This window comes from Eurypyga helias, unplaced genomic scaffold (assembly GCF_000690775.1).
Source record: "Eurypyga helias isolate BGI_N326 unplaced genomic scaffold, ASM69077v1 scaffold4882, whole genome shotgun sequence".
In the NCBI taxonomy this organism is placed as follows: domain Eukaryota; kingdom Metazoa; phylum Chordata; class Aves; order Eurypygiformes; family Eurypygidae; genus Eurypyga; species Eurypyga helias.
The window spans coordinates 119,142-141,059 of NW_010237688.1; the positions used below are offsets into that span (position 1 = coordinate 119,142).

General features: G+C 42.7%; 1 protein-coding gene across 1 annotated transcript in view; it reads right to left on the minus strand.

The window, feature by feature from the left end:
* Positions 1 to 260: 260 nt before the first annotated feature.
* NEO1 (neogenin 1) overlaps positions 261 to 21,918 on the minus strand; it is a gene marked incomplete at its 5' end in the record, with an annotated part of 46,339 nt that continues 24,681 nt past the window's right edge. The window contains 11 exons of the mRNA XM_010147537.1: positions 261 to 344; positions 2,692 to 2,828; positions 3,160 to 3,414; positions 4,906 to 5,064; positions 7,760 to 7,852; positions 8,563 to 8,801; positions 9,987 to 10,134; positions 10,962 to 11,030; positions 15,565 to 15,597; positions 16,314 to 16,508; positions 19,497 to 19,604. Of these exons, the coding sequence (XP_010145839.1) occupies positions 261 to 344; positions 2,692 to 2,828; positions 3,160 to 3,414; positions 4,906 to 5,064; positions 7,760 to 7,852; positions 8,563 to 8,801; positions 9,987 to 10,134; positions 10,962 to 11,030; positions 15,565 to 15,597; positions 16,314 to 16,508; positions 19,497 to 19,604 (1,520 nt within the window). The remainder of the gene's footprint in view (positions 345 to 2,691; positions 2,829 to 3,159; positions 3,415 to 4,905; positions 5,065 to 7,759; positions 7,853 to 8,562; positions 8,802 to 9,986; positions 10,135 to 10,961; positions 11,031 to 15,564; positions 15,598 to 16,313; positions 16,509 to 19,496; positions 19,605 to 21,918) is intronic.

Genomic DNA, 21,918 nt, shown 5'->3' on the forward strand with positions numbered 1-21,918 from the left:
ATGGTCTCGGCAGGTAAATGGAATTCAGCTTGGCAATGAAGTCATTGCAGGACGATGCCAGGAAAGGTCATCTCTCTTTGACCAGCTGTAGCACAAACGCGCTGGCTGGTTTGTTTGCTTTCTGTGGATGCTCTCATGTGCTGTCCCCTCTTTCTGGATTTTTTTTTTTTTTTTTCTTCCCCTCTGTACAATTCCTTGTGTTCCAAGGCTGAGTCTGAAGACTTGTGAAACTGTTTGGAGCCGTGTCCTGGTGAAGGTGGTCATGCTGTAGTGATGGCATTAAGGTCCTTCATAAGTCCTTCCAGGTGGGCCATCTCTTTGGTCAGCTCATCTGGTTCATAATTCTGTGGGAGATGTAAAATGTTATTGGCAAGGTGACTTGGTTTCTTTAAAGAGAGACAGACTAAGACACGGACAAAGTGGTCAGTGATTCTGGCACAGACTGAATACATGAATAAGCAGAAGCATCGACAGTTACAGGAATTAATAGCTTGAAACAACGCGCTATTTTAAGTGCAGATCTCTTTGCAATAGTGACTCATAGTTTCTCTGATTTTTAAGACTGTGATCGTCTTATCTGTTTTCCTTGTATCAACTTCAAGATAACAACTTCTTTTGAACCAAAGTGGGTATTTTGGACAAATCTTCCCAGCTTAACTGGAAAAAAAGGTCAGAGGAATCGCATCAATAAAACTGTTAGGAGAATCGTTGTGCTTGTTATAAATTATACTCCATTTTCAGCCTCAACGGTCTAGCTTTATCCGTAGGACATTGGTAACAGAATTATGATAGTTGTTTGTGTATGTAGATAGCTTATGGTTTCTATTTAAACTCAAAATCTTTTCTAAGCTGGCCAGTTCTTTCCCAATACTATGTAGTTTTCAACCCCTTGTGTTCTCGGAGCGTTTCCTCAAACCCTCTTCACCCCCTCAACATGGCTGCACGTGGTATTCCAATGCCAGCTCTGCCAGTGCCAAGTCCGAAGCAACAGAACTCCCGTTTGATAGTTTCTGCTCTGTATGTTTACGGTCCATGATGAGACCTTCTGGCTAGAGTCTGATATTAAAGCTACCGCTCAGCTGACTGCGTACCATACAACTGGAGTCCTTCCCAGAGCGAGGCCCTCAGCTCTGTGATCTCACTTCTTTTGCTTCTAGATACAAACATTTTCTTTCATTTACATAGAAATGAATGCAGCTGACTATTGACAACATTAAATAGCAGTGAGCAGGGAGTACTCAGACTCATTCCTACAGGGTCTCATAAAAAACCAGAACATAATAGCTACATAATCCTAATTTTTTAAACTCCTAATTTAACTAGTATTTAGTGTACTAATGGTGACTTTATACTGGACTGATTTATTAATGAAGGTATTTATTAATGGCTATATTTAAATATTACAAATCTGTTGATGAATACTAATGAGTATATTTTTCATACCAACCAAAAAGAAGAATAAAGTAGGAGTGACAACTAGACAGAAAGGCAAAAGTGCACTAAATCAAGCATGCGTACAGTTTCTAGACCAGCGCATACAGAAATAAAATCAAGAGGGTGACAAAAGAAAGGGACAACAAGGAAACAAGATATAAAAGAAAAATTAATTCAAAATAAGCATTTCCTGCAGCAGCAATATAAAAGCTAATGCAATAACTTCTTGGCTTGCAATCTCAAAGGAAAACAGCTCTTCCAGGTCCTGACACCCAAACCATCCTCACCTCTTAAAAGCTATTTGCAAAGAAGCCCAACAGTTGCATTTTTCCCAGGAAGTCGGAACACTTTCCTGTGAGTATCTAAAAACATATTTGGGATGATGGCTTTAAACATTCTGGCACTAATGTTAAGTTTCCCATCTGCAGTGACACTTTGGATGCTCTGCAGCAGCTCAGGAAGCTGCAGCTGCATGACTTAACAGGATCTGGGTGCTTGCAAACCAGACAGAAATAAATGACATCTCAGAGCGAGCACAAGCACATCTCAAGCTGTACAGAAGAGCAAACGGCACTGTTGGAGGCCTTCAGCTCTGTGAACAAAGGCCCTCTTTCCATCCAGACAAGCAGGCAACAAACAGATGTGCGGGGCACTTCCAGAGCTCCAGTCTGGTCGCCAGCATATAGAAGCCTCAGTCATAACCCAAAGCTCCATCAGGTGCTCCGTACTGTAACGAATGAAAAGACTGTTGCTGTAGGTGGTATCTGTCTTTACTCTCCTCTTGGAATTGTGATAGGCTAGCAGAAACCAAAATTGGTGTCGAGCATCAGTCAGGAAACAAAATCTCAGAGAGCATTACTCTCTGTTCAGCTAACAGCCTCAGTTCAGCCAAAATGTCCAAGGATTCTCAGTTTTTGACCGAGTGGGCCTTGTGGACAGGAACAGATGGAAGCCCAGCATATGTTCAGTGCTGTGTCATTAGGAATGAAGGTTGCTCTTAAGTAATTTTCTGATGTAGAAAGCACTACTAGCACTTGCAATTTAATTCTCTAACTTAAATTCCTCGTGCAGAAGATATTTGCACTAGATTTTCTCACTAGGTTTGCACTTGGGCAAAGTCAGAAGCCCCATTATCCTCTGCCTTCGAAAGTCTGAGTGCAGACATGACTAAAGTTTACAAGTACCGTATAGAGAGACATTCACCACAGCTGGATAAGCACTGCCAAAGAAAGCCACTGGCAGTGTCAGAGTACCTACGCTTTCCGAGTCCTCAAGCATCCTGGTGGTCTCCTGCACGTCAGGGGCACTGGGAACTACCACGGGCATAGGAGGTCGAGTTCTTCCTAAAGTCCCAATTGACGCCGTCTTCACCGAGTGAACTGGATGGTTAGGAGCTTAAAATAAATTGTTATATAGTTATGCCTCAGTTAATTAGTTCTTTTGCCTATTCAGAAAGCTCTTGAAAGTAGGAGAATAAAAAGGATTCTACTAGAGGAAAGTGAACACTTCAAATTATGGAATGCTGAATTTGAATTTTTGTCCCGTTTATCTACGTACATAAAAGAAAAGGGCCTTGAAAATTACACCAACAAAATTCACTCCAGCCTCTGGCATATTTCCATTGATGCCCAAGTCTAGTCCCTGCCCCTTAAGGAGCTGCTTAAGATTTTGTTTCTCCTCGCTCTCTTTTTGGCAAGTGTGCCTTGCCAGTTCTGCCCTGCTCACCTTGCTGCGTCAGTAGGGGTGTGCTGGGCAACGTAGGATCGTACACGGAGCCGGCCGGTGGGACCGCTGGCACCGCAAAGCTCTTCAGCGGGTGGGAAGGACGGACGTGTGCCGTAGGGAGGTTCTGAGCCGAATCCTCCTCTTGTGCTGTAGGCAGGTAAGGCCCGGCGGTGCTTTCAGGATCCTGATGGTCAGCACACGTCTGAGACGAGGAAGCTGGCATGGTGTCCGTGCTCGGTGTGTTTCGAACAGATTCTACAACAGAAAACAAAACAAGTGGTTTATTTTCTTTAACAGGAGCATTCTCTGTGGTCAGATGGAAACAAAACGTTTGCAAGCACCTTTTCCAAGATTGCTGTTACAAGCTAAGAAGTGAATTCACAGATGCACTGTGTAGCAAATAACATCAAGTTTGTGTAACTGTCCTGTTTTAAGGCTGAATGGCAACAGCTGTCTAATAACAAAATAAGCTTGGGAACTGCATGATTCCACCACGCCAACAGTCTTGCACTGAAACAGCTACATGTAAGACGACCTCAGATAAACAGCATGGAACACATCTTCATCCTTATTTGGCCCCTGAGTGGCAGTACAGGCACTCTCAAACAGGTGTACGTTATGTGTATGTTGCTGTCATGCATTCAGAGAACTTTGTTCCTGAGATAAACTTGAAACCCCTTTATACTTGCTGAAAGCTAAAATAAAATCACAGGCTTCATTTATTAGTCTGTAGCAGGCTCCACCCTGATGTAGGAGAACAATGAGATGGTATCCTGAATTTAGGGCTTTGTGATCCTACTCGGACCACATGCAGGAAATGATCTGGATTGTGAGAGCTGTCACTTCAGCAGTATAAACAGACTGCCTCTAACATACCGTCTGCCCCTGTATTTGCAGCCTCATGAATTGTTTTCATAAAGAGACAACGCTGGCACCTTAATTCTGATGTAAACCTTAAACTAGGGAAGCTCACACCTTACTTCATCTCCAGATGTTATCTACGTGCAATTCAGCAATACTGTTGCTTCAGAATTTTTCAGAGCACTGGAGGCGTTACAAAAACTACCGCAAATGATTGTGCCTCAAGTTTGAAAATGAAATCACTGCAATTTTCTGTGTACTTCAGGAAGATGAACTAATGTCGGCTCTCAGTCGTGAGGTCTGGACTTTCATCCTCTCTTGGTTTTAAACACAACTAATTAGGAAAAAAGTTATCGTATTATGTAGCTCAAATTAGATTTAATCTGATGTTTCAGACTCCAGGGCTGAAGGCTTCAGAATAAGCAATCTTACAGAATCACAGACTGGTTTGGGGTGGAAAGGACCTTAAAGACCATCCAGTTCCAACCCCCCTGCCATGGGCAGGGACACCTTCCCCTAGACCAGGTTGCTCCAAGCCTCATCCAGCCTGGCCTTGGACACTTCCAGGGATGGGGCACCCACAGCTTCTCTGGGCAACCTGTCCCAGTGCCTCACCACTTCCTACTGGACATTGTGTATGCAACATGAAGGCTCCTTTTCCAAGGACATCATCATGTTCCTCAGGGATCAATATCTGATCTACACAAGCAACTGTTTACAGGAAACTCAACCTGTCAAGGATTTTGTCTGTACTTCAGCCCATCACTCTGCCCTTCACGGACCACCACAATGGAGACCAATGAGTTAAGTTTCAGGCTTTGATTTCCACACATTTCAGTCATTGTTCCACCACAAGCAAAATCTAACTGGTCATTTATCTCTCACCTGTGGAATTGGCCCTGTCTGAATGGGACATGGATGTGCCAATCGGCCACGGGTTGACCTGGTGATGGAGATAGCTGCGAGTTGGAGAAGCGAGGCTGCCGGAGTGGAAATGATGGTGAGGGTTATCGAGTGAATGGATGGGATGAGCACTAATCACAGCTGTGAATGAACACAAGACAGAAAAATGCTTACCATACAGACAAGCATGCACATGTACTGAAATGCACCATATCCCTCCCTTCTCCCACAGAGCCACTCAACAGGGGAGCCAACTGCTCAGCAGATTTACAATGACACCAAGATGATATTTTAAAACCAATTTTCCGACTCTGTTCCAGCACTTGATCTCCCTCTACAACAAAACAGAAAACCCCCAAAAGAGGTGGAGCTCTTCATTTTCCTGTGCAGAAAGTGCATTTCTTGCATCTTTCAAGTACTTTCTGTTACACTTGAGAAAAACGAAGTTCAGCTCCCTTTAGAATTCCCATGTATTTCATGCTGTGCTATAAATGTCAGACCTAATACAGGAAAGATGTGAGCTCAGATTCCAAAAGAATTTCTGGCTGCCATTAAATTTCTTAACATTGTAGCCAAATGTGGCATCTTTGGTTAATTAAATAACGCAAGACAAATGATAAGAGTAGGACGAGGCACCAAAGGCTCCATCCATTCCCTCTGTGCAGACAGTACTAAGCTCTGCTACAGTACACCCAAACCAAAATCCTCTTCCTACTCCCCCCCCTTTAATCTTGCTGTTTTCTTTTTCCTGCTTCCGAGACATGCATTTTAGACTTAATGTAAATCATCCTTTGCCCTCACTCTTTTGTGGTAACAACAAAACAAACTCTCACAGCTCCCCAGCTGGGAGGAAAAGCATGCGCAGAATTTAGTTCTTATGTCAGGCTAAAATACTGAATTGCTTAAAATCATCCAAAAGAAAGAGACTCAACACAGAAAACAGAAGGGAAATGCTACCACTAGCACCATAAAGAAAAAAAAAAAAAGGCTGTGGTTGGTTGGTTATTTCCTTTTGAACCTTTACTGGAAATTCTCCAGATGTGCTGGAGAATTTCAAATCATCACTTTTGCTCAAATCATCACTAACTGGTTGGGAAACACACAGACAGAAATAACAAACCAGACATCCCCCTCATTTAAGAGTCTGCTCTGCCAGACTTGCAAAACCTCAGCCCCCATTGGTGGTCTATCCCTGTTCTAATAAACTAGTGTAACAGACACATTGTGGGGCAAAGCTGCCGCACGTATTGTGGGCTTTTGGTACCCTTTTCAACAGGTGAGCAGTGCTACTCCTTCAGAGCCACCTCCTCTCAGTACATCAGGGGACCAGCCCAGACGCGGGGATGTCTTGCACTGAGACATGTGGTGATCCACTGCCCCAGCTCTCCAATTCTCTCCTACTGCATGAGCAGCTGACTTGTTTCAGAAGCTGCTCCTAAGTCACTGCCGCATTTTAGCATAAATCCGTACTGATTTTGGTTTGCCATATGAGGGTGGACTGTAAACCACAGCTGGTCAAGAAGTGTCCACAGACAGTGGACACCATGCAATGGGGACAGCAGATATATTAAAATTTAGGTGTAAGAGTAGTAAGATCACTGCAGATAGGAGCATAGTTATTTAGATAAGAGTAAGCATGACTCCTGTAGAAGAAAATCCTGCTTCACTAACCTCAGAGTTTGAAAATATAGCTGTATTTACTGTCTTCAAAAAAGCTCTGCCAAGGGTCCACACTGAAGTTAAAAACGTAAGTTACTGTTGGAGGGAAAGCTCTTTTATGGACTGAAAGGAAGAGGCAAAGGGAAGGGCTTGATGATTATCCTTGATTTCAAGACAGAGGATAGTCATCATGAGATTCCCCAGGTATCAGTTGCAGGGAGTGGTTTTAATCAATTATCTTCCTCAGTGACCCAGACATGGAAGCAATCAGAGAAATATTTGTCAATAGTACTGAGGTCTTTGGGGTAGTCAAATGCTATTTTGATGGCAAGGAACTCCAGAAGGACCTCTCAAGACTGAGCGAGGCAAACCTTCGCATCGCTTCAAGGCACAGTAACACACCAGGGGCAAACTAACCCAAACAGCACCGACACGCCACCGCACTCAGAGCTGGCAGTCACAGCTCAGCAAAGAGTTTTTGGAGACATGGTATCTCTGATATCATTAGCTCAAAAAGCCAACTAAATGGCTTTTCATCAAGGAAGGTACGGAGAACAAGGCAGAGGACATGGTTTCCTGCTATGTAAGACCTTGGTGCTACTGTGTGCAGCTCCGGCCTCTCTGCCTCTCAAGGTTCTGAGAATGGCAAGTAAAGTGATAAAAGGGATGGCGTAGCTCCCTCATGAGGGGAGGTAAAATGGCTATGACTGGTCTGAGGAGAAGAAATCCAACAGTGGAGAAGAACCTGACAGAGATTTACCAACCCTCTACAATTCCTATGTAACAGCTGGATACTGGCAGAGTACAAAGGGAATGGACTATAAAAAGCAGCCAGGCTTATAGGCTCTCTCTAAAAAGCACCTGCAGTTGCCACTGCTGGAGACTGGGACAGACAGACTGTTGGACACGCTCCTCGCTCCTCCCCACTTCTGCAGCATGCTTCCCACTCGCTCCAACACAGCTATCTGGTTTTGCATTTTAACTGGACCTGACTCTGCCCTCACAATAAGGGATTCAGGATACCGTCTCTGAACTGCTGCCACTGCAGATACGACAGAATTACTTGGGAGAAGTAAGGAGGAAGGCGGTATGTGTGTTTGCCTGTGCACAGGTAGCAACGTGGCTTGTTTGGGTGCTCCCCGTTTCAAGCCAGCTGGTGGGTGGGCTGTTGACTTACGCTGAGGTGGCTGAGAATCAAAAGGCATCATCATCTTGGGCCTCATCCCCCTTCTTCCTGCCAGTGTGGACATGCTATCCTCGGACTCATGTCCTGAAGGAAAAATACTGAAGGTTATTTACCGTTATAGTAAGACTTCTGTGATACCATACCAGCTGATTTCAATCCTCCTCCCTTTATTTCTGGGCTGTCCTGTTTGTAAGCAGTTCTGTGACTCATAATTGATAAAACCAGCTCTTTCATCCTTCACTAAAAGGTGAAAAAAAGGACAGTTAGGGTAAAGATTATTGCGCACTGGAGAAACTCTCCAGGCCATAATGCAAACACAAGTCTCTGGCAGAGCAGCTGTGGGCAATGAGGGGCAGTACAGAGTCAGACGTGGGGGTACGACGTGGTAGATTAACAAGTTAACTGCCCACCGAGTGAACACTCACCCCCACCTCAAGAGCTGAGCGATAGCTGGGTAAAGCACCAGGATCTGATTGTGTGTTTGACCGCTGAAATGTCACACACATCTCAACGTTTTAATACGACACACTTGTTAGATGATCTGACTACTCATCAGTATTTACCACGGGAAATTCATGATTTAAATCCTGGGCACTCAACTGCCTCACTAAAACATGCGGTACATCCTTTTCAGAGTCTTATAAACCAGGCACGAAACCAACTCACTACTTGGAAAATAAGAACAAAACCCAGTAAGGGTAACTGAATAATACGGCAATAAAGTGATTTCTCCAGATACCGTAAAATGTATGTTATTTTAAACATCATGGTCAAAGTATTTGCTGATAGCTCACCTCTGTAGGAATTCCGCCTTTGATGGATGTTGCTGTCCATGGAATTATCAACTGGGGTGATGTCTTGGGAGTTGCGAGGGATTGGGGTATCTGTCATGATTGGATTGGGATCTGGAGATTTATCGATGGGTTTGAGCTCCAGCCTTTCATGATGGATCCAGAGGTCAGGAGGCTTGACATCTTTGGAGTTTCCTTTGTACTTATGGGACCCATTCACTGATTTGCAGGCAGCTCGTTTCCTTGGGAAGGAAAACAAATGTAATGTTTTTAGATTTCTTTTCTTAGTTTTTTTTAGGTTTCTTTTCACTTGTTGAAAAAGGCAAATTTTCACTGAGATTTCCTTCAGATCTTGTATCCAGCTGAGCAAAAGCTACCCACTGGGCAGGAAGCTCTGAATTTTACATACAAGCACATCTGACACCTCAAAGCGTATTCTGCAACTCTGGTGCCATGAAATTTGTCTCAAATGCTACCACATGCTGCAGAACTGTGCTCTACAGTCTAAGCTTTCATTAACAAAAATTAAGTTTCCAGTACTTATGGCTATTAAGAGAATATTGTAAACACAAAGTGTATGTACATCATGCTGTGTCTGTACTCCAGGGCTTACAAACAACCTCCGACAACAGCTGTAGAAGGAACGTGGAAATAGCCAATTATGCCAATAGGATGGTTAACACCAAAGATTAATGAGGAGAATATTCACTTTACCACTGCTCAGGTTAGACACATCTAACCAACGTGCTCTTTCCTCGCTGGTGAATAGCAGCAGCAGCAGCAGCAAGCTGATCGCGAGGCAGACATTTGACATGATGGAATTTCAGAAAAGTGAAACGTATAGTTCCAGCACTGCCCTCCACACACACTCCTCGCCCTGCTGGTCACGCTGCTCTGGATACAGCCCAGGATACGGTTGGCTTTCTGGGCTGCCAGCGCACACAGCCGGCTCATGTCCAGCTTTTCATCCCCCAGTACCCCAAGTCCTTCCCCTCAGGGCTGCTCTCAGTAATGAGACATTAGCTCTCAGATGACCATGTAAACTGCTGGCAAGACATTCACCAGAAAATGCTGCCAGTACCGCGGACACACAGAGCTGATTTTAAAAGGGAAAAGCCAGATAATCCCAGTATTTTAAACAATTTCTCCTCAGAGAGGGTCAAGTGCATAAAGCATTGCCCCAGTTTGCCTGTAAACTCCTGATGGTTTGTAAGCTCTGAAACACTAGAACGTCATCATCACACACGTGATAACTCAGCTGTATTGAGGCGTTATCTTCTGACACAAGAATCCAAACTGCACTACTCATCTGTTGTCAGAACAAAATTTCTACAGCCCACAAGTAATAAACTCCAAAGCATCAATAAAGAAAAGATTAAATATGTGATAAAGGTAGAACAGGGCAAAGTGCCACCCGCAGACCTTACTTTTTTTGGTGAGAAGTCGTACGCCGAGTGCAGAAGACGGCGACTACCACCACTATGACAATGGTGATCACTCCAACAGACACTATGATGACAAGGAGCATGTTGCTGTCTAAGGGAGAAGTAGGACTTCCGTGGGGACTGTTACTGCCTGTAAGAGTTTGAGTTGGGAGAAAGGGGTTATTTATTGTACAGAAAAAATTCCCATCAAAAGCAAACAGTGCCCATCACAGACTTCTCCGAATCATACAGATTAGCAGAATGAGAAGGATGATTTGTCTGCTAGGAATTCAAGCGAAGTGCTTGCTTACTTTTTGTCATTTGCCAACTGTGTTTCTGTACAATTGTTAAATCCATAAGGTGCTTTATAAGCCCATCTCCAACTAATTGTCTATAAAAATCTATGTTCACCCTACTCCAATAGTTGTAAAAAAATGCAATAGCTTAGAGTCTAAGCAGAGTTAACCTGGAACCTTGCTAAAACTACAGCCCCACAGGCACACCCTTGGACCTAATAATCACGTGAACTGGTGTCATTCTCCAGCGTTCACTGTCCGCTGAAAGGAAACACACTTTATGTAACACTAATGAGCGCTGCCTTAGGGCAAGGCATCCTCAATGCACAGTGCTAATAAGGAGAAGGAGTTAAGACGATTGTTTCCTTCCTGGTATGTTCTTACTGAATTTTAATTTTACACTTGTGCACTATAGCAGCCATTTAAAACTAAACTGGAAACAAGATCTGCTTATCCACTGAAATGTAAATGCACGCAGTGCTGTTTTTTCCATGCGTCCCACACAGTAGGCGAGAACACTCCGACAGAACCATGATACGATTTCTGGAGTGGGAACAACTATCATCATAAAGAGAAAAAGTTACTGCAGCAGATGTAATTGGGGCTGTAAACAGTTACTATTTTCAGTAGGATACATCAAGAGACCTGCACAGAAACCGAAAAGGTTTACAACAGCACTTACCACCAAGTGGTGGTTTGTAATCTGGTCCTATGTCCACCGGGCGGCTTCCTTTCCCCGCAGATCCTGAAGCTGAGAAGGTCACACACGTGGTAATTTTATAGACACATATATACACACACGCATCAGCGCACACTTCAGCCTAAGGTGGCACTTTCAGAACTTCTCTGAACCACTGGGAGCGTTTTTTTCTCCTTTTCTCTCCCCTACAACATGATTTGAACCGCAACCGTGTTTCTCCAAGAGAACCACTTCTTCTACAGAGCTCTTTAATTAGTTTCCTGTGCTACTATTTTCCTTAGTAAGCTTAGGAGCCTCTACTAGCATTAACGTTAAAAACTGTAACAAAAATTCTTTGCACTAATACACAGGTATATAATAAAGGAAATGGCTTTGCCACACTTGTGCAGAGAGTTAACCATCTTGAAACGGTAATGATACAGGTTTCTTTTCCTAATACCCAATGACAGTTGAGTGTGGACGACTGGAAATCAGCAGAGGACTGGAAGCACTCTAAGTGTAATACTATGCCCCTGCCTATCCACAAAACCCCACTTTCAACTTCTCCCCATTCTTTTCTGCTTGTTTCATCTTTTCCACAAGTGACAATTGAGTATCACAATAATGTTTGGGGTTTTTTTGGGGGAACCTTGGAAAACCAATTAATTAGTTTAAAACTATTTTGTTTATAGGATGACAGCGGAAGTAAACATATCTCTACGCCTGTTATTACAAACTGAGGCAAGTTACACCGCCCCCCTAGAACCTTGGCTACTACTAGTGGGCTCCTAGGTGCTAAATGCAAGAGCTGACCTACCAACTGAAATGCCATCCCTCTTTTTACTCTAACAAGTACTTCCCCTTGCATAATTCAGGTCTAATTTAGATCGCTTGCTGCTGCAGCAAGAAGGATGAAGTCACAAGTTCACCTCTAATGTTAAGACCTCTCCCGAGTTAGCAGAAAGCTTTCTGCAGATAATGATATACAAAACCCTGGTTCTTTTACTTCTGTGTTTTCATTAAAATGAGCTAAGGCAAAATTATCATGAATGATAAAAATACCGTAGAAGGGGAAACATACAGCAAGATGCATAAACCAACATTCCTCTTGTTACAGGAATCCATAATACTTTGCAGATTTTAACTGTTATGCACAAAAAGTCAAAACCACAAAAAACACAGTAGTCTGCAAATACAGCAGTTTTACAGTCAGAAGAAGGATTTTCTCTGTTAAAAATCCACTCCAGTCAAGAAGTACTAAGTGTTAAAGGTTGTGTAAAGAATGGAACTTGTGACCCGAAGTCAAAGCCTGTAAATTAGTCACTGTGAAATACAGACAGTTGCTAAGAACAGCAAAAAGTACCAGTAAGAATATGGATTAAGCCCCATGAAGTATAAGGAATATTACACATAAACAGTGAGGAGTTAGATGTAGTCTAAAATAATGAAAAAGATGTATTGCAGGACAAATCTGTAATGAGAAAGACGTATTGCACCTTCCAGTCTAGAGAGGACGCTGCCTTCAGTGAAAACGTGTGCTCTTTTCAAGTACTGGTCTAATAATTTTGCCAAAACAATGAAATAATTCAACACAATTTTAGACAGCTTGCATTTAATAAATGGGCAGCTGTATGACCAGGTAACTTGCACTGAGAAGACATGAAAACCCCTAGATGAAGATGTGCTGGAGCACCAGAGAAGCTGCAGGACAAAGGGGAATAAAAATCACTGACAGTATTTTAAAAGGACAAATAGACTCTCTGAGCATTTTTAGTGCAGCAGCTGGAGGCTTAACACAGGCAAGATCATGGAAAAGGTGATAGATAGGAGATGGTGGTATCGTTTATGCCCATCTTTCTGTGTTACTGAAAACAGGTCTTTTCGAGCAAACTGAATGTCAGACTATAAATTTGGTTGGTAACAGTAACTATGCAGATGAACTATGTTTAGACTTCCATAAAGCATTTTACTGAGTACTGTACAATGCTTTGTTAAAAATAGCATAATAAAAAAGCAATGTGGCACATATTAACAAGATTAACAGCTAATTAACTGATAAGAATAAGAATTATAATTGCAGAATCATTATTCACGAGGGATATTTCTAATGAGTTCTGCAAAGGCCTGTGCTTGGCCAAGTGTAATTCAATATCCTTAATAACACCGTGAAAGAAAATTAAAATAATTGCTACTGAAGTTAAAAGATGACATAAAATAATGGAGTAGATAGTAAGATATACAAAGCCACCTGCACAGACCAACGGGGATCACGTGGTACCCATGGGTGTAACACCCTGAGTCGGTGCGGTTTGTCCTGGGGCCTGCGCTCCCCGAACATCGTACGTACTCGCACAGCCAAGTGCGGATTTTATATACCCCCCCATATGAGTGTGTGTACGTGACAAAGTATAGGCATCATTCAGGGGATAAAGAAGTTGGAAGGCAGTGATTCGGAGAAAGCAGTACTCTGGCAAGCAGTCACATTTCCAAAGGGTGTAGACATCCTTGGGAATGGCTACCTGTGCACAACGCCTGCAGAGCGCGGCAGCTCAGGGGGCCTTGACGCTGCCACTGACTGCGCCGTGTCTCCACGTTTCCGAAAAACAGAAGGAAACGACGAGGTACACAGTCCAGTTTGCAAAATACCACGACATTTAGGAACGTAATCAAGTGGCTAGTCAGTATCTAATTCCCAAACCCAGCCATCAACAGTTTAGCCTTTAAATTCTGGGGAGCTTGTGTCTTGTGTAGCGCATGCTGAAAGATGACTGACTCCTCCCTGCAGTTTACGTGGCACAGGGACCAGAACTCATGGCCTCACTCAGCAGCAGCTGGTCACAACAGGCAGCACAAGCCCTGCTTCTACACTCCGTGCTCGGAACAAACATATGCACAGGTGCATCTTCTGTGTGGACAGCAGCATTTTGTCCAGCACCTTACGAAGTTTGTGGCTGAGGTTTTCCATTTCCTTGATACGAAGGAACAGTTTAAGATCACATTTACGTGAAACTGGTTTTCAGTTTGTCAATCTCCATGCTGCCCATCTGCAGCCAGACAACAGATGTTGACTTGGCGTTGGTTTTACTAGGAGTAGATACCTTAACCTCTGCTTTTGCCCTAGGCCGGTGTGCTCCCTGAAGCCTGACAGCAGCAGCCACCCAGACAAGCTCTGTGCTGTGGAAGCGGGTGGGAGAACAGTATGGTGTGCTTCATGCAGAAGAAAAACGTTAAGGTAGGGGAGAGAAAAAAAGAACAACTAAGACGAGAGAGTCAATCCCACTGTAGGTTTGTTCCTTCCAGTCTCAAATAACCTGTCTGCCATTTCCTGAAGGCCACAGTTCTGCAGTTTAGTGACCTTGTCACAGAGCAGGCTTTTCTGCTCTTCAGATCGTCTTCTCCTTCTCCACATTGAACCTACTGCCATCATTTCTAATCTCCAACTGTTCTTACAGGGACACTGAAACCAAAGCCTTGGGGTTTATGTAGTTTTATGATTTAATAAATCATATAATTTGATAAATACTAACCAAATCGTTACTAGAAGACCATGTTACTTTAGGATGGTAACGACAGATGAGAAGATTTAGTTATCTGCTGAAATGAGGTTAGAATAGTGCAGAAGAGAAAACGGCAACTTTTAAATAAAAGCTTTTAATCTTCCCTAGTCCCTTCCGCTTGCAATTGAGCAGTAATGATGACACGGTGAGCATCTGCTTCCCCACAGATAGCCTGAGTCTCACCTACCATCTCCGTTACACAAGTCTGGATATGAATTTACTCCATAACTGTCTACTATCAGCATTAGTACACAGAAGGTAAAAGCATATTTAATAAATTACTTCTAAGTAAGAAGTTGAAAAGCAAGTAAAAAAAAGCAGCAGCTCCTTCTCAACCCCTTTAGGATCTATTTAATTGTATGTCTAAGTTGCTTGCCAATGTCCTTTTAAACTCATCCCTTTAGACTAATTCTTCCCCTTTTATTGGGCTTGTAGGTTATGTGGAAGAAAGCAAAAATAGCCCTGGGACATTCACCTTATAATTCAATGTAGTAAACTCAAAGGTACCATTTTTCAAGCTAGCATTTTAAAACCTTAAGGCTTTTAGTAGCTAATGCGGTGCTCTTCAGGAGAGCCTGGAGTTTAAATGAGCTGACAAGCAGAATCTCTTACAAAAAAGCTTTCTAGAGCAGACATACTTTCCTTTATTATGAAAATAATTATAGATGTAGAGCTCACAAAACAGCACTTGTGCTAATTAGATAACTGTTTGATCTTCCACCTCTACGTACTGAGATCTTGCTTCAGTGGGCAGAGGCTGGCTGGAGTATTCGCTTAATCCAAATTCATTTTGACAGAACGATTCAGCTCTGGCACAACCCACTTGTCCCTTCATGCGACATCTGACTACAGAGATCACTTTATATTCCTAACACCCAAACCACAGACAGGACTTCCAGTTCTTCCACTATGAAAAGCACAACAGGAACGTGCTCATTTACAGTTAGAGCAGCAGATACGTGTTTCACGTAGGAAATACAACGGCACGTAGACGGGAAAAACAATGTGTGAAGGATGGAATGAAAGAGAAAGCGTGGCTATTCATTTACCTTGATCATTAGGCATTTTATCTGAGGATTCAGCTAGTGGGACAAGCACAGGGAAGGAAAAAAGACAAGATCAGAAGGCTTGAAGGAAAGAAGAGACAGAATTTAAAGTTTCACACAGCATAAGTACACCAGCTAGAGCTCTCATTCCTTACCACCAATATTCACATGGAGCAAGTACTGTTAGAAAATCTACTCACAAAACTTTCTATTTTTCACCCTTCCTAAGAGTACATTTTTTTCCAAGCGATCATGCATACGTACTGTTTCGCTAGTTACCCATCAGCAAGCATTCTTGATTTAAGAGCCTGCGGTGTCACACCGTTTCCCACTGTGTCATCCCAGTCCCTGGTGAGCAGTTGTGTGCTGGCTACCAACTCCAGAGCCCGCGGCTCTGTAGCACTTCATCCTGAGCAGGCGTGACACACAACACCTAGACCTTAAAGCAACTAAAAATGGTTTTCTAAACAGCACATTTAGGACATCGACCCTCAACATTAATCACTAGATGACCTAAGTGCCCACCAGCAATTTTGACAGAACACAGTTCATCAAACAGCTGAACGAGATTGGCATGTGTACTAACTTCATGAGAGAGCAATCCAATAGAAAATTTCTAGTCAAATTCTAGTCAAGCTCCATTGTCTTCCTGTCTTTTCCAGTTTAAATATAAAATTCATGCTACTGATATCCCTATGGATTTGCATTCAGAAAACCAGGAGGAATATCTTTAGATATACGTGATGCTTTACCTTTTGGGGTTCTGAACTGAACGGCCTCAGACATAGGCCCCATGCCCTTCGAGTTGCGGGCCTGAATTTTGAAATAATATGGCGTATCAAGGGTCAATTCTTGTATCTGATGGGTCAGCCTGTTTCCCACGACGGGCTCAATAACCCAATCATGTATTTCGGCATTCACATCCGTGCTGTAGTAAATGATGTATCCTAGTCACAGGATAAAACAAAATAACTTCATACATCGAAGAACAGGACAGTCATATCTACTGTTCTACTGACTTCAGTGATGTTTGCACAGCTAAACGATTATGGAGTTTCTGAAAGTGTATTCTTGCTTTTCCAAAGACTAAGAACGCATTCAAATATTAGACAGCCTTCCCACATTAAATTTTAAACTGTTGAAAAATACGTGTGAAGAGGAAAAAAGCCATTTAAAATACCAAAATCATCTTTGAACACTGTTCATTAAATACGAAAAAATTCCTTGTTTTCATCTCTTTACCTGTTCGTGCACCAGGTAATGTAAAATAACATCAAGCTCTTGTTATCAAAACATCCTCAAAGTATTAATATTCATAGAAAATTGTTAACATTAAACAAACAAAACACTCATGCACAGCTGAAGAACACGTGTTCAGCAGTTTATAATTATTTTCTTATTTTTCAGTTTATTAGCAAAGTTGACAACAATCCAAGAGAACTGAAATTATCTTGCACGCCGCAGAAAGAAGGTATGGGAAGTGTTTATGATTTGTTGTTAAATATATTGCATATACCAATCAATACGAAGTAAAAGCCTTATAATCACATTTGTTACGTAAGAAACACAGAGCCCCAGCATTAAATAAATACATGCAGAAATATAGGGTATGGTCGTCAGATGCTTCCTGCACAGCTTGCTGCTTCCCTTGTCCCACAGACCAGCAGTCTGTGGGCTACACTAAGACCAGGGGAGATGTTCTCCAGAGTGATTTCCACTTTTTTTTTTACATCAACTGAAAATGCTGCACATACCCCAAACTGACATACTTCGCAGCAACCAGAACGGCATGGAGGGCGACATGTGAAACACCAGGCATATGCTGGCATGCTTACTTTCTTCCCTGGCTACTTGTACAGGTCACAAAGCAACACATTTGTAACTTGTTTAAGAAGGGACAAGTATGTATAGGTATGTATATATGGTAACAGTTAGAAGGACTGTAGCCATTACAGAATTTTTAAACTCCAGGATGTTTTTAAACTCTAGTTTATATAGTATATGTAGTATATGGCACAAGACTACAGAATTAATTTATGACTGTACTAATTAGTCAGCAACCACTAACGATGCACATGCATCTGGCATCCAGATTAGCCCAGTTCAGCATTTCACATCCATCCCATCCACATCGAACGGAGATGAGAGCTGAAATGCCACAGACATGCTATCCAGCGGGTGGAATGACATCATCACTTGGACTGTACGGCGTGGCTGGATGCACAGAACCAAGCGAGCGGAGTTAATGAGTGATTACTGGCGTAGTAAGCCGCTCTCCCACTTGCCGGGGCTCTCCCCACCAGAGGGCACTCAGCCCACAGCCCTGCCAGCTCCTGCTTGTTTGTGGGCTCTGCGTGACCGCAGAACGATGTATTTTTTAGCTTTCTAGCTTATGCTAAAACTAATAAATACTATACGCTTTCATGCAGCATGTGTGAAGAAGTGTAAGGTTCTCCTTCACAGTACAGACAGTGCAAAGAGACGTTTTTATCTGGGAAATGGAATGTGTGTAATTTTGCTAATCACACTGTGCAAGGAAATGCTGATCTCTGTACATTGTCTCCCCTTTCCCATGTACACACTTGGTGTAAAGGGATAGGCTCATTTTTTCAAGAGCATATGTAACCTGGGGATATTTGTGCCTGACGTTTCACCCCTGTCTGAATGACTCTTGCTGACCACTAGCGACCAAGTCCTTCAACCAGCAGCTAAGATAAAGGCTCTTCTTTCTCCAGACAAACGTTCTTTCCCATACAGAGGAAACATCTTGTTGATAGTAACACAGAACTGGCTTTAGAGCCAATATAAAAAAATATATATACACATCATCTAATGAGCTACATGCATGCAGAGGCATAGAAATGGCTCAGACAGGCATTCTGGTGCAGAGTAAGCTGCTGTCTGTTACTGTGAGACACCCTTGGCAGATGGCACAGCAGAGCAGTGCGCTGGTGTTGTGTTGCACAACCTCTCCTGCCCTGGTGACACCAGGCAGACCGACCTGTTACAGCCACCTCATCTTACCTGCAGCCTTTGGGCTGCTTGCTTAGTGCTTCTTTGCCTTTTAGGGGTCTTCCTTACAGCTTACTTAGAAGTCACTGTAATTATCAAAGGTTAAGAGTCTCCAGTATAGCCTTTTCAGAGGGATCTAATTAGTCTTAGTCCCCTGTCTGGAACCTGGGCTAGAGTACTGCCAGAGCAGATGCTGGCTGGTGGCAGGTTTCAAAGGTTTGATTCTGCACCATAGTTAATTCTGAGAACAAAAGCAAAATCATACACCGCAAGCTATATGCCAAAAAAAGTCTGCTTTAACCCTAAAGCCTGTTGTAAAAAAGGAAAATTGAACTGAATTATTCCAGAAAGCCTTTAGAAATAGGAATCCAAACAGAAATTACGGAAAGGAAACACTAATTATTATTTTGTGTAAAATGATTTATCTATCCTACACGATAGCGATGCAGTTACAAAGGCAAATAAGTTTGCTCCTAGTGATTATGTCAGGGGACTAATAAACCGACTTTAAGTCTGTTCTGTGCCACAAAAATGCCACAAAGATGACAAAAAGCACTGGGATGGAGTCTTCTAAATGAAATACTGATGGGCCAGACACATTATAGATGTATTTCTGGAGGCACGCTATTAGAACAGCACAAGCTGATGAAGGCAAAGGTTATTGAGATACTTCAACTTCCAATTATATTTCTGGTTAGACTCCAATTTCACACTGCAGTTAGTTTATATCTTAATACATTTTTACTAGGTACAAAAGTAAATAATTAATCTGAGCTACTAAAAAGATTGACAAGGAAGATATAGACCTCTTGGCTAGCTCTAGGCTAAATTAAGTGTGGAATGTGTTCACACAGTTATGCAGATCATATTCTGCCGTTAACCAGGAACCTCGTATCTGCTGTTACTGCTCATGCAAACTGCACCTGTAATTTTGCCATTGGCTTCGGATGGAGGCTGCCAGTTAACAATTATTGTCCGAGGCTTTCCCTCTTTGCTCACCACGGTCACGTCTTTGGGAGGAGAAGTAGGAACTGCAAGCAAACAAAACCGAAACTGTTAGAAACAGGTTGCCCAATTTCACCGGATATAAACAAGTAACCTCAGCACCTTTGCGTTTTTATTTGTTTTACCATCAGAAGGCGGCATGTACCATAATAAAAACTCTGAAGGCCCAACCTTCAAATAAATCTACCATCCTAGTTCAGTGATCTTACTGATTTACTCCATTCAGCTGGCAAATGGCACCTGGTGCGCAGCATCTCCCTCCCCTAAGGAGTTACCTGCTTCTAACGCTTTTCTGTCAACAGATGCTGTGATTCAGGACTGAATGAATCCATGTGTCTTCAAAAACACGGCATCTTCGTACAACTCCAGCAGCTGGGGCGAACGACTTCTAATCTGAATTTCTTTGGCCGTCATGAAAATTGCATGAACTTGTGAAATAAATACATTTTACATGCACAGGCATTTGAAATATCTCCATATTTTTGGTTTATGGCGGGACCAAAACCTAGTAATGCTAATTTGCCACTTAAATCTGAATCAGCAAAGTAAATCCAACAGAGATTTAGAATCATAATCCATAATTGCTGATGTACCCTACTGAAGAATTATTTGTAATTTGCAAGGCAACCTGCACCACAGAAGCATTTGAAAGCCAGAAACATTTGCTTAACGCATCTGTCCAGCCTTTTTCCTTGGGTTGCCAGAGAGCAAGATGGAGAGAAAGAAAGCAGGGGAGCGCTTCTCTCTCCCATCAACCTCCTCCTGCCTAAAATTCAGGAAATGGCAAAAGTTGTTCCAGCAAAAGACTGAAATCTGAGACCTTTCTCGCTGCGAACTACACTCTCCAGCTGGGGCTTAGATTAATGGCTTTCAAATGCACGGAGCCAGAGTCTCCAAAGGTGCATCAACCAGCCACAGTTTGCAGTAAGACTTCTGATTAGGTAACTTTTAGCAAAATAAATCCTCCTTGAATGTTCAGTACTGTAATAGTAACATTTTGTGCTTACTCAGTGCTTTCTGCATTTCCAGAGCTTTATGTATATCACCTCTTAGAAATGAACCCATCCAGCCGTCCTCTGAGATGGCTCTATTATTTATCCCTCTGCAGGATAGCTGGATACTAGGGATAGCAAAAGCTCACAAGTTACTGTAACCATGACCCCAAATACTTACAAACCTGCTCAACAAAAAGGTAAAGCATGATTCAAGGCCCTACGGTAAGCTTCAGAGTTGTTAAAGAAGAGAAGAGATCCGGACCAGCCCTCAGGAGATTACTAATTCACAGACCAACACTGAACCCAGTATCCCATATTCCTCTTCAGCATTAGCTGAGGAGCAGTCCTGTACAGCGCCGCTACTCATGAGTATTCCTGAATATTGACTCACGCACTCAGGAATTTGGTGAGTAATATAAATCACAAGATCTGTTATGAGAAAATATATTTAGCCTCTTTTTATTTTTTTTTTCCATTTGCTTCCCAAGCTTTTAAGTCGTGTTTGCAAATATTCTTCACCACCACCCCAACTAGCAATTTACTTTCTAATTAAATGAAATGAGACCTCCTGTGTCTCACCCTTGCTCCTGTACTTTCTGAGTTCCAGATTCACAGAGTGGTAGGGGTTAGAAGGGACCTCTGGAGATCATCTAGTCCAACCGCCCTGGCAGAGCAGGATCCCCTAGAGTAGGTCACACAGGAACAAGTCCAGGCAGCTTTAGAAAGTCTCCAGGGAAGGAGACTCCACCACCTCTCTGGTCAGCCTGTTCCAGTGCTCCGTCACCCTCCCAGGGAAGAAGGGTTTCCTCCTGTTCACGCTGAACCCTCTGTTTTCCAGACAATGGCCATTATTTCTCTTTTCAGAACTTTATTTGTGCAACTTTTGCACACTTTACATGGAATTTGCACCAGAAACAAAGACAATATTTTCAAAAGCAGCTGAAGCTCACAAAGGGTTTATGGGACTTCGAGCTTTCTGATGTTAACCTGTTACCGCTTTTTGTTATTTCTTATTTTAGAATATTTGAATGATCTCGCCAATTCTTTGCCAACTCGATTCTTTTGCTGTATTTTAATTTAGCATAAGAACTACGGGGTAATTTGGACAGGCTCTTTTTTGTCCTTACAGTTAATATAAAAAGAAACCTAAGCTTCACAAGCAGTAAATTTAATTGCACAAAGATCATTTCACAATGCAGGATAAGAAGAGCTAATGAGGGACAGGTCGGGGGGAGAGAGGTTCTGGACCTTGCAGTTACGCAGTGGGTCCAAGTTCCTCCCAGCTGCTACAAACCCTTTTCTGTTCTGTCCTTCTGAGGACATCATTTCGACAGCACTGGGACTG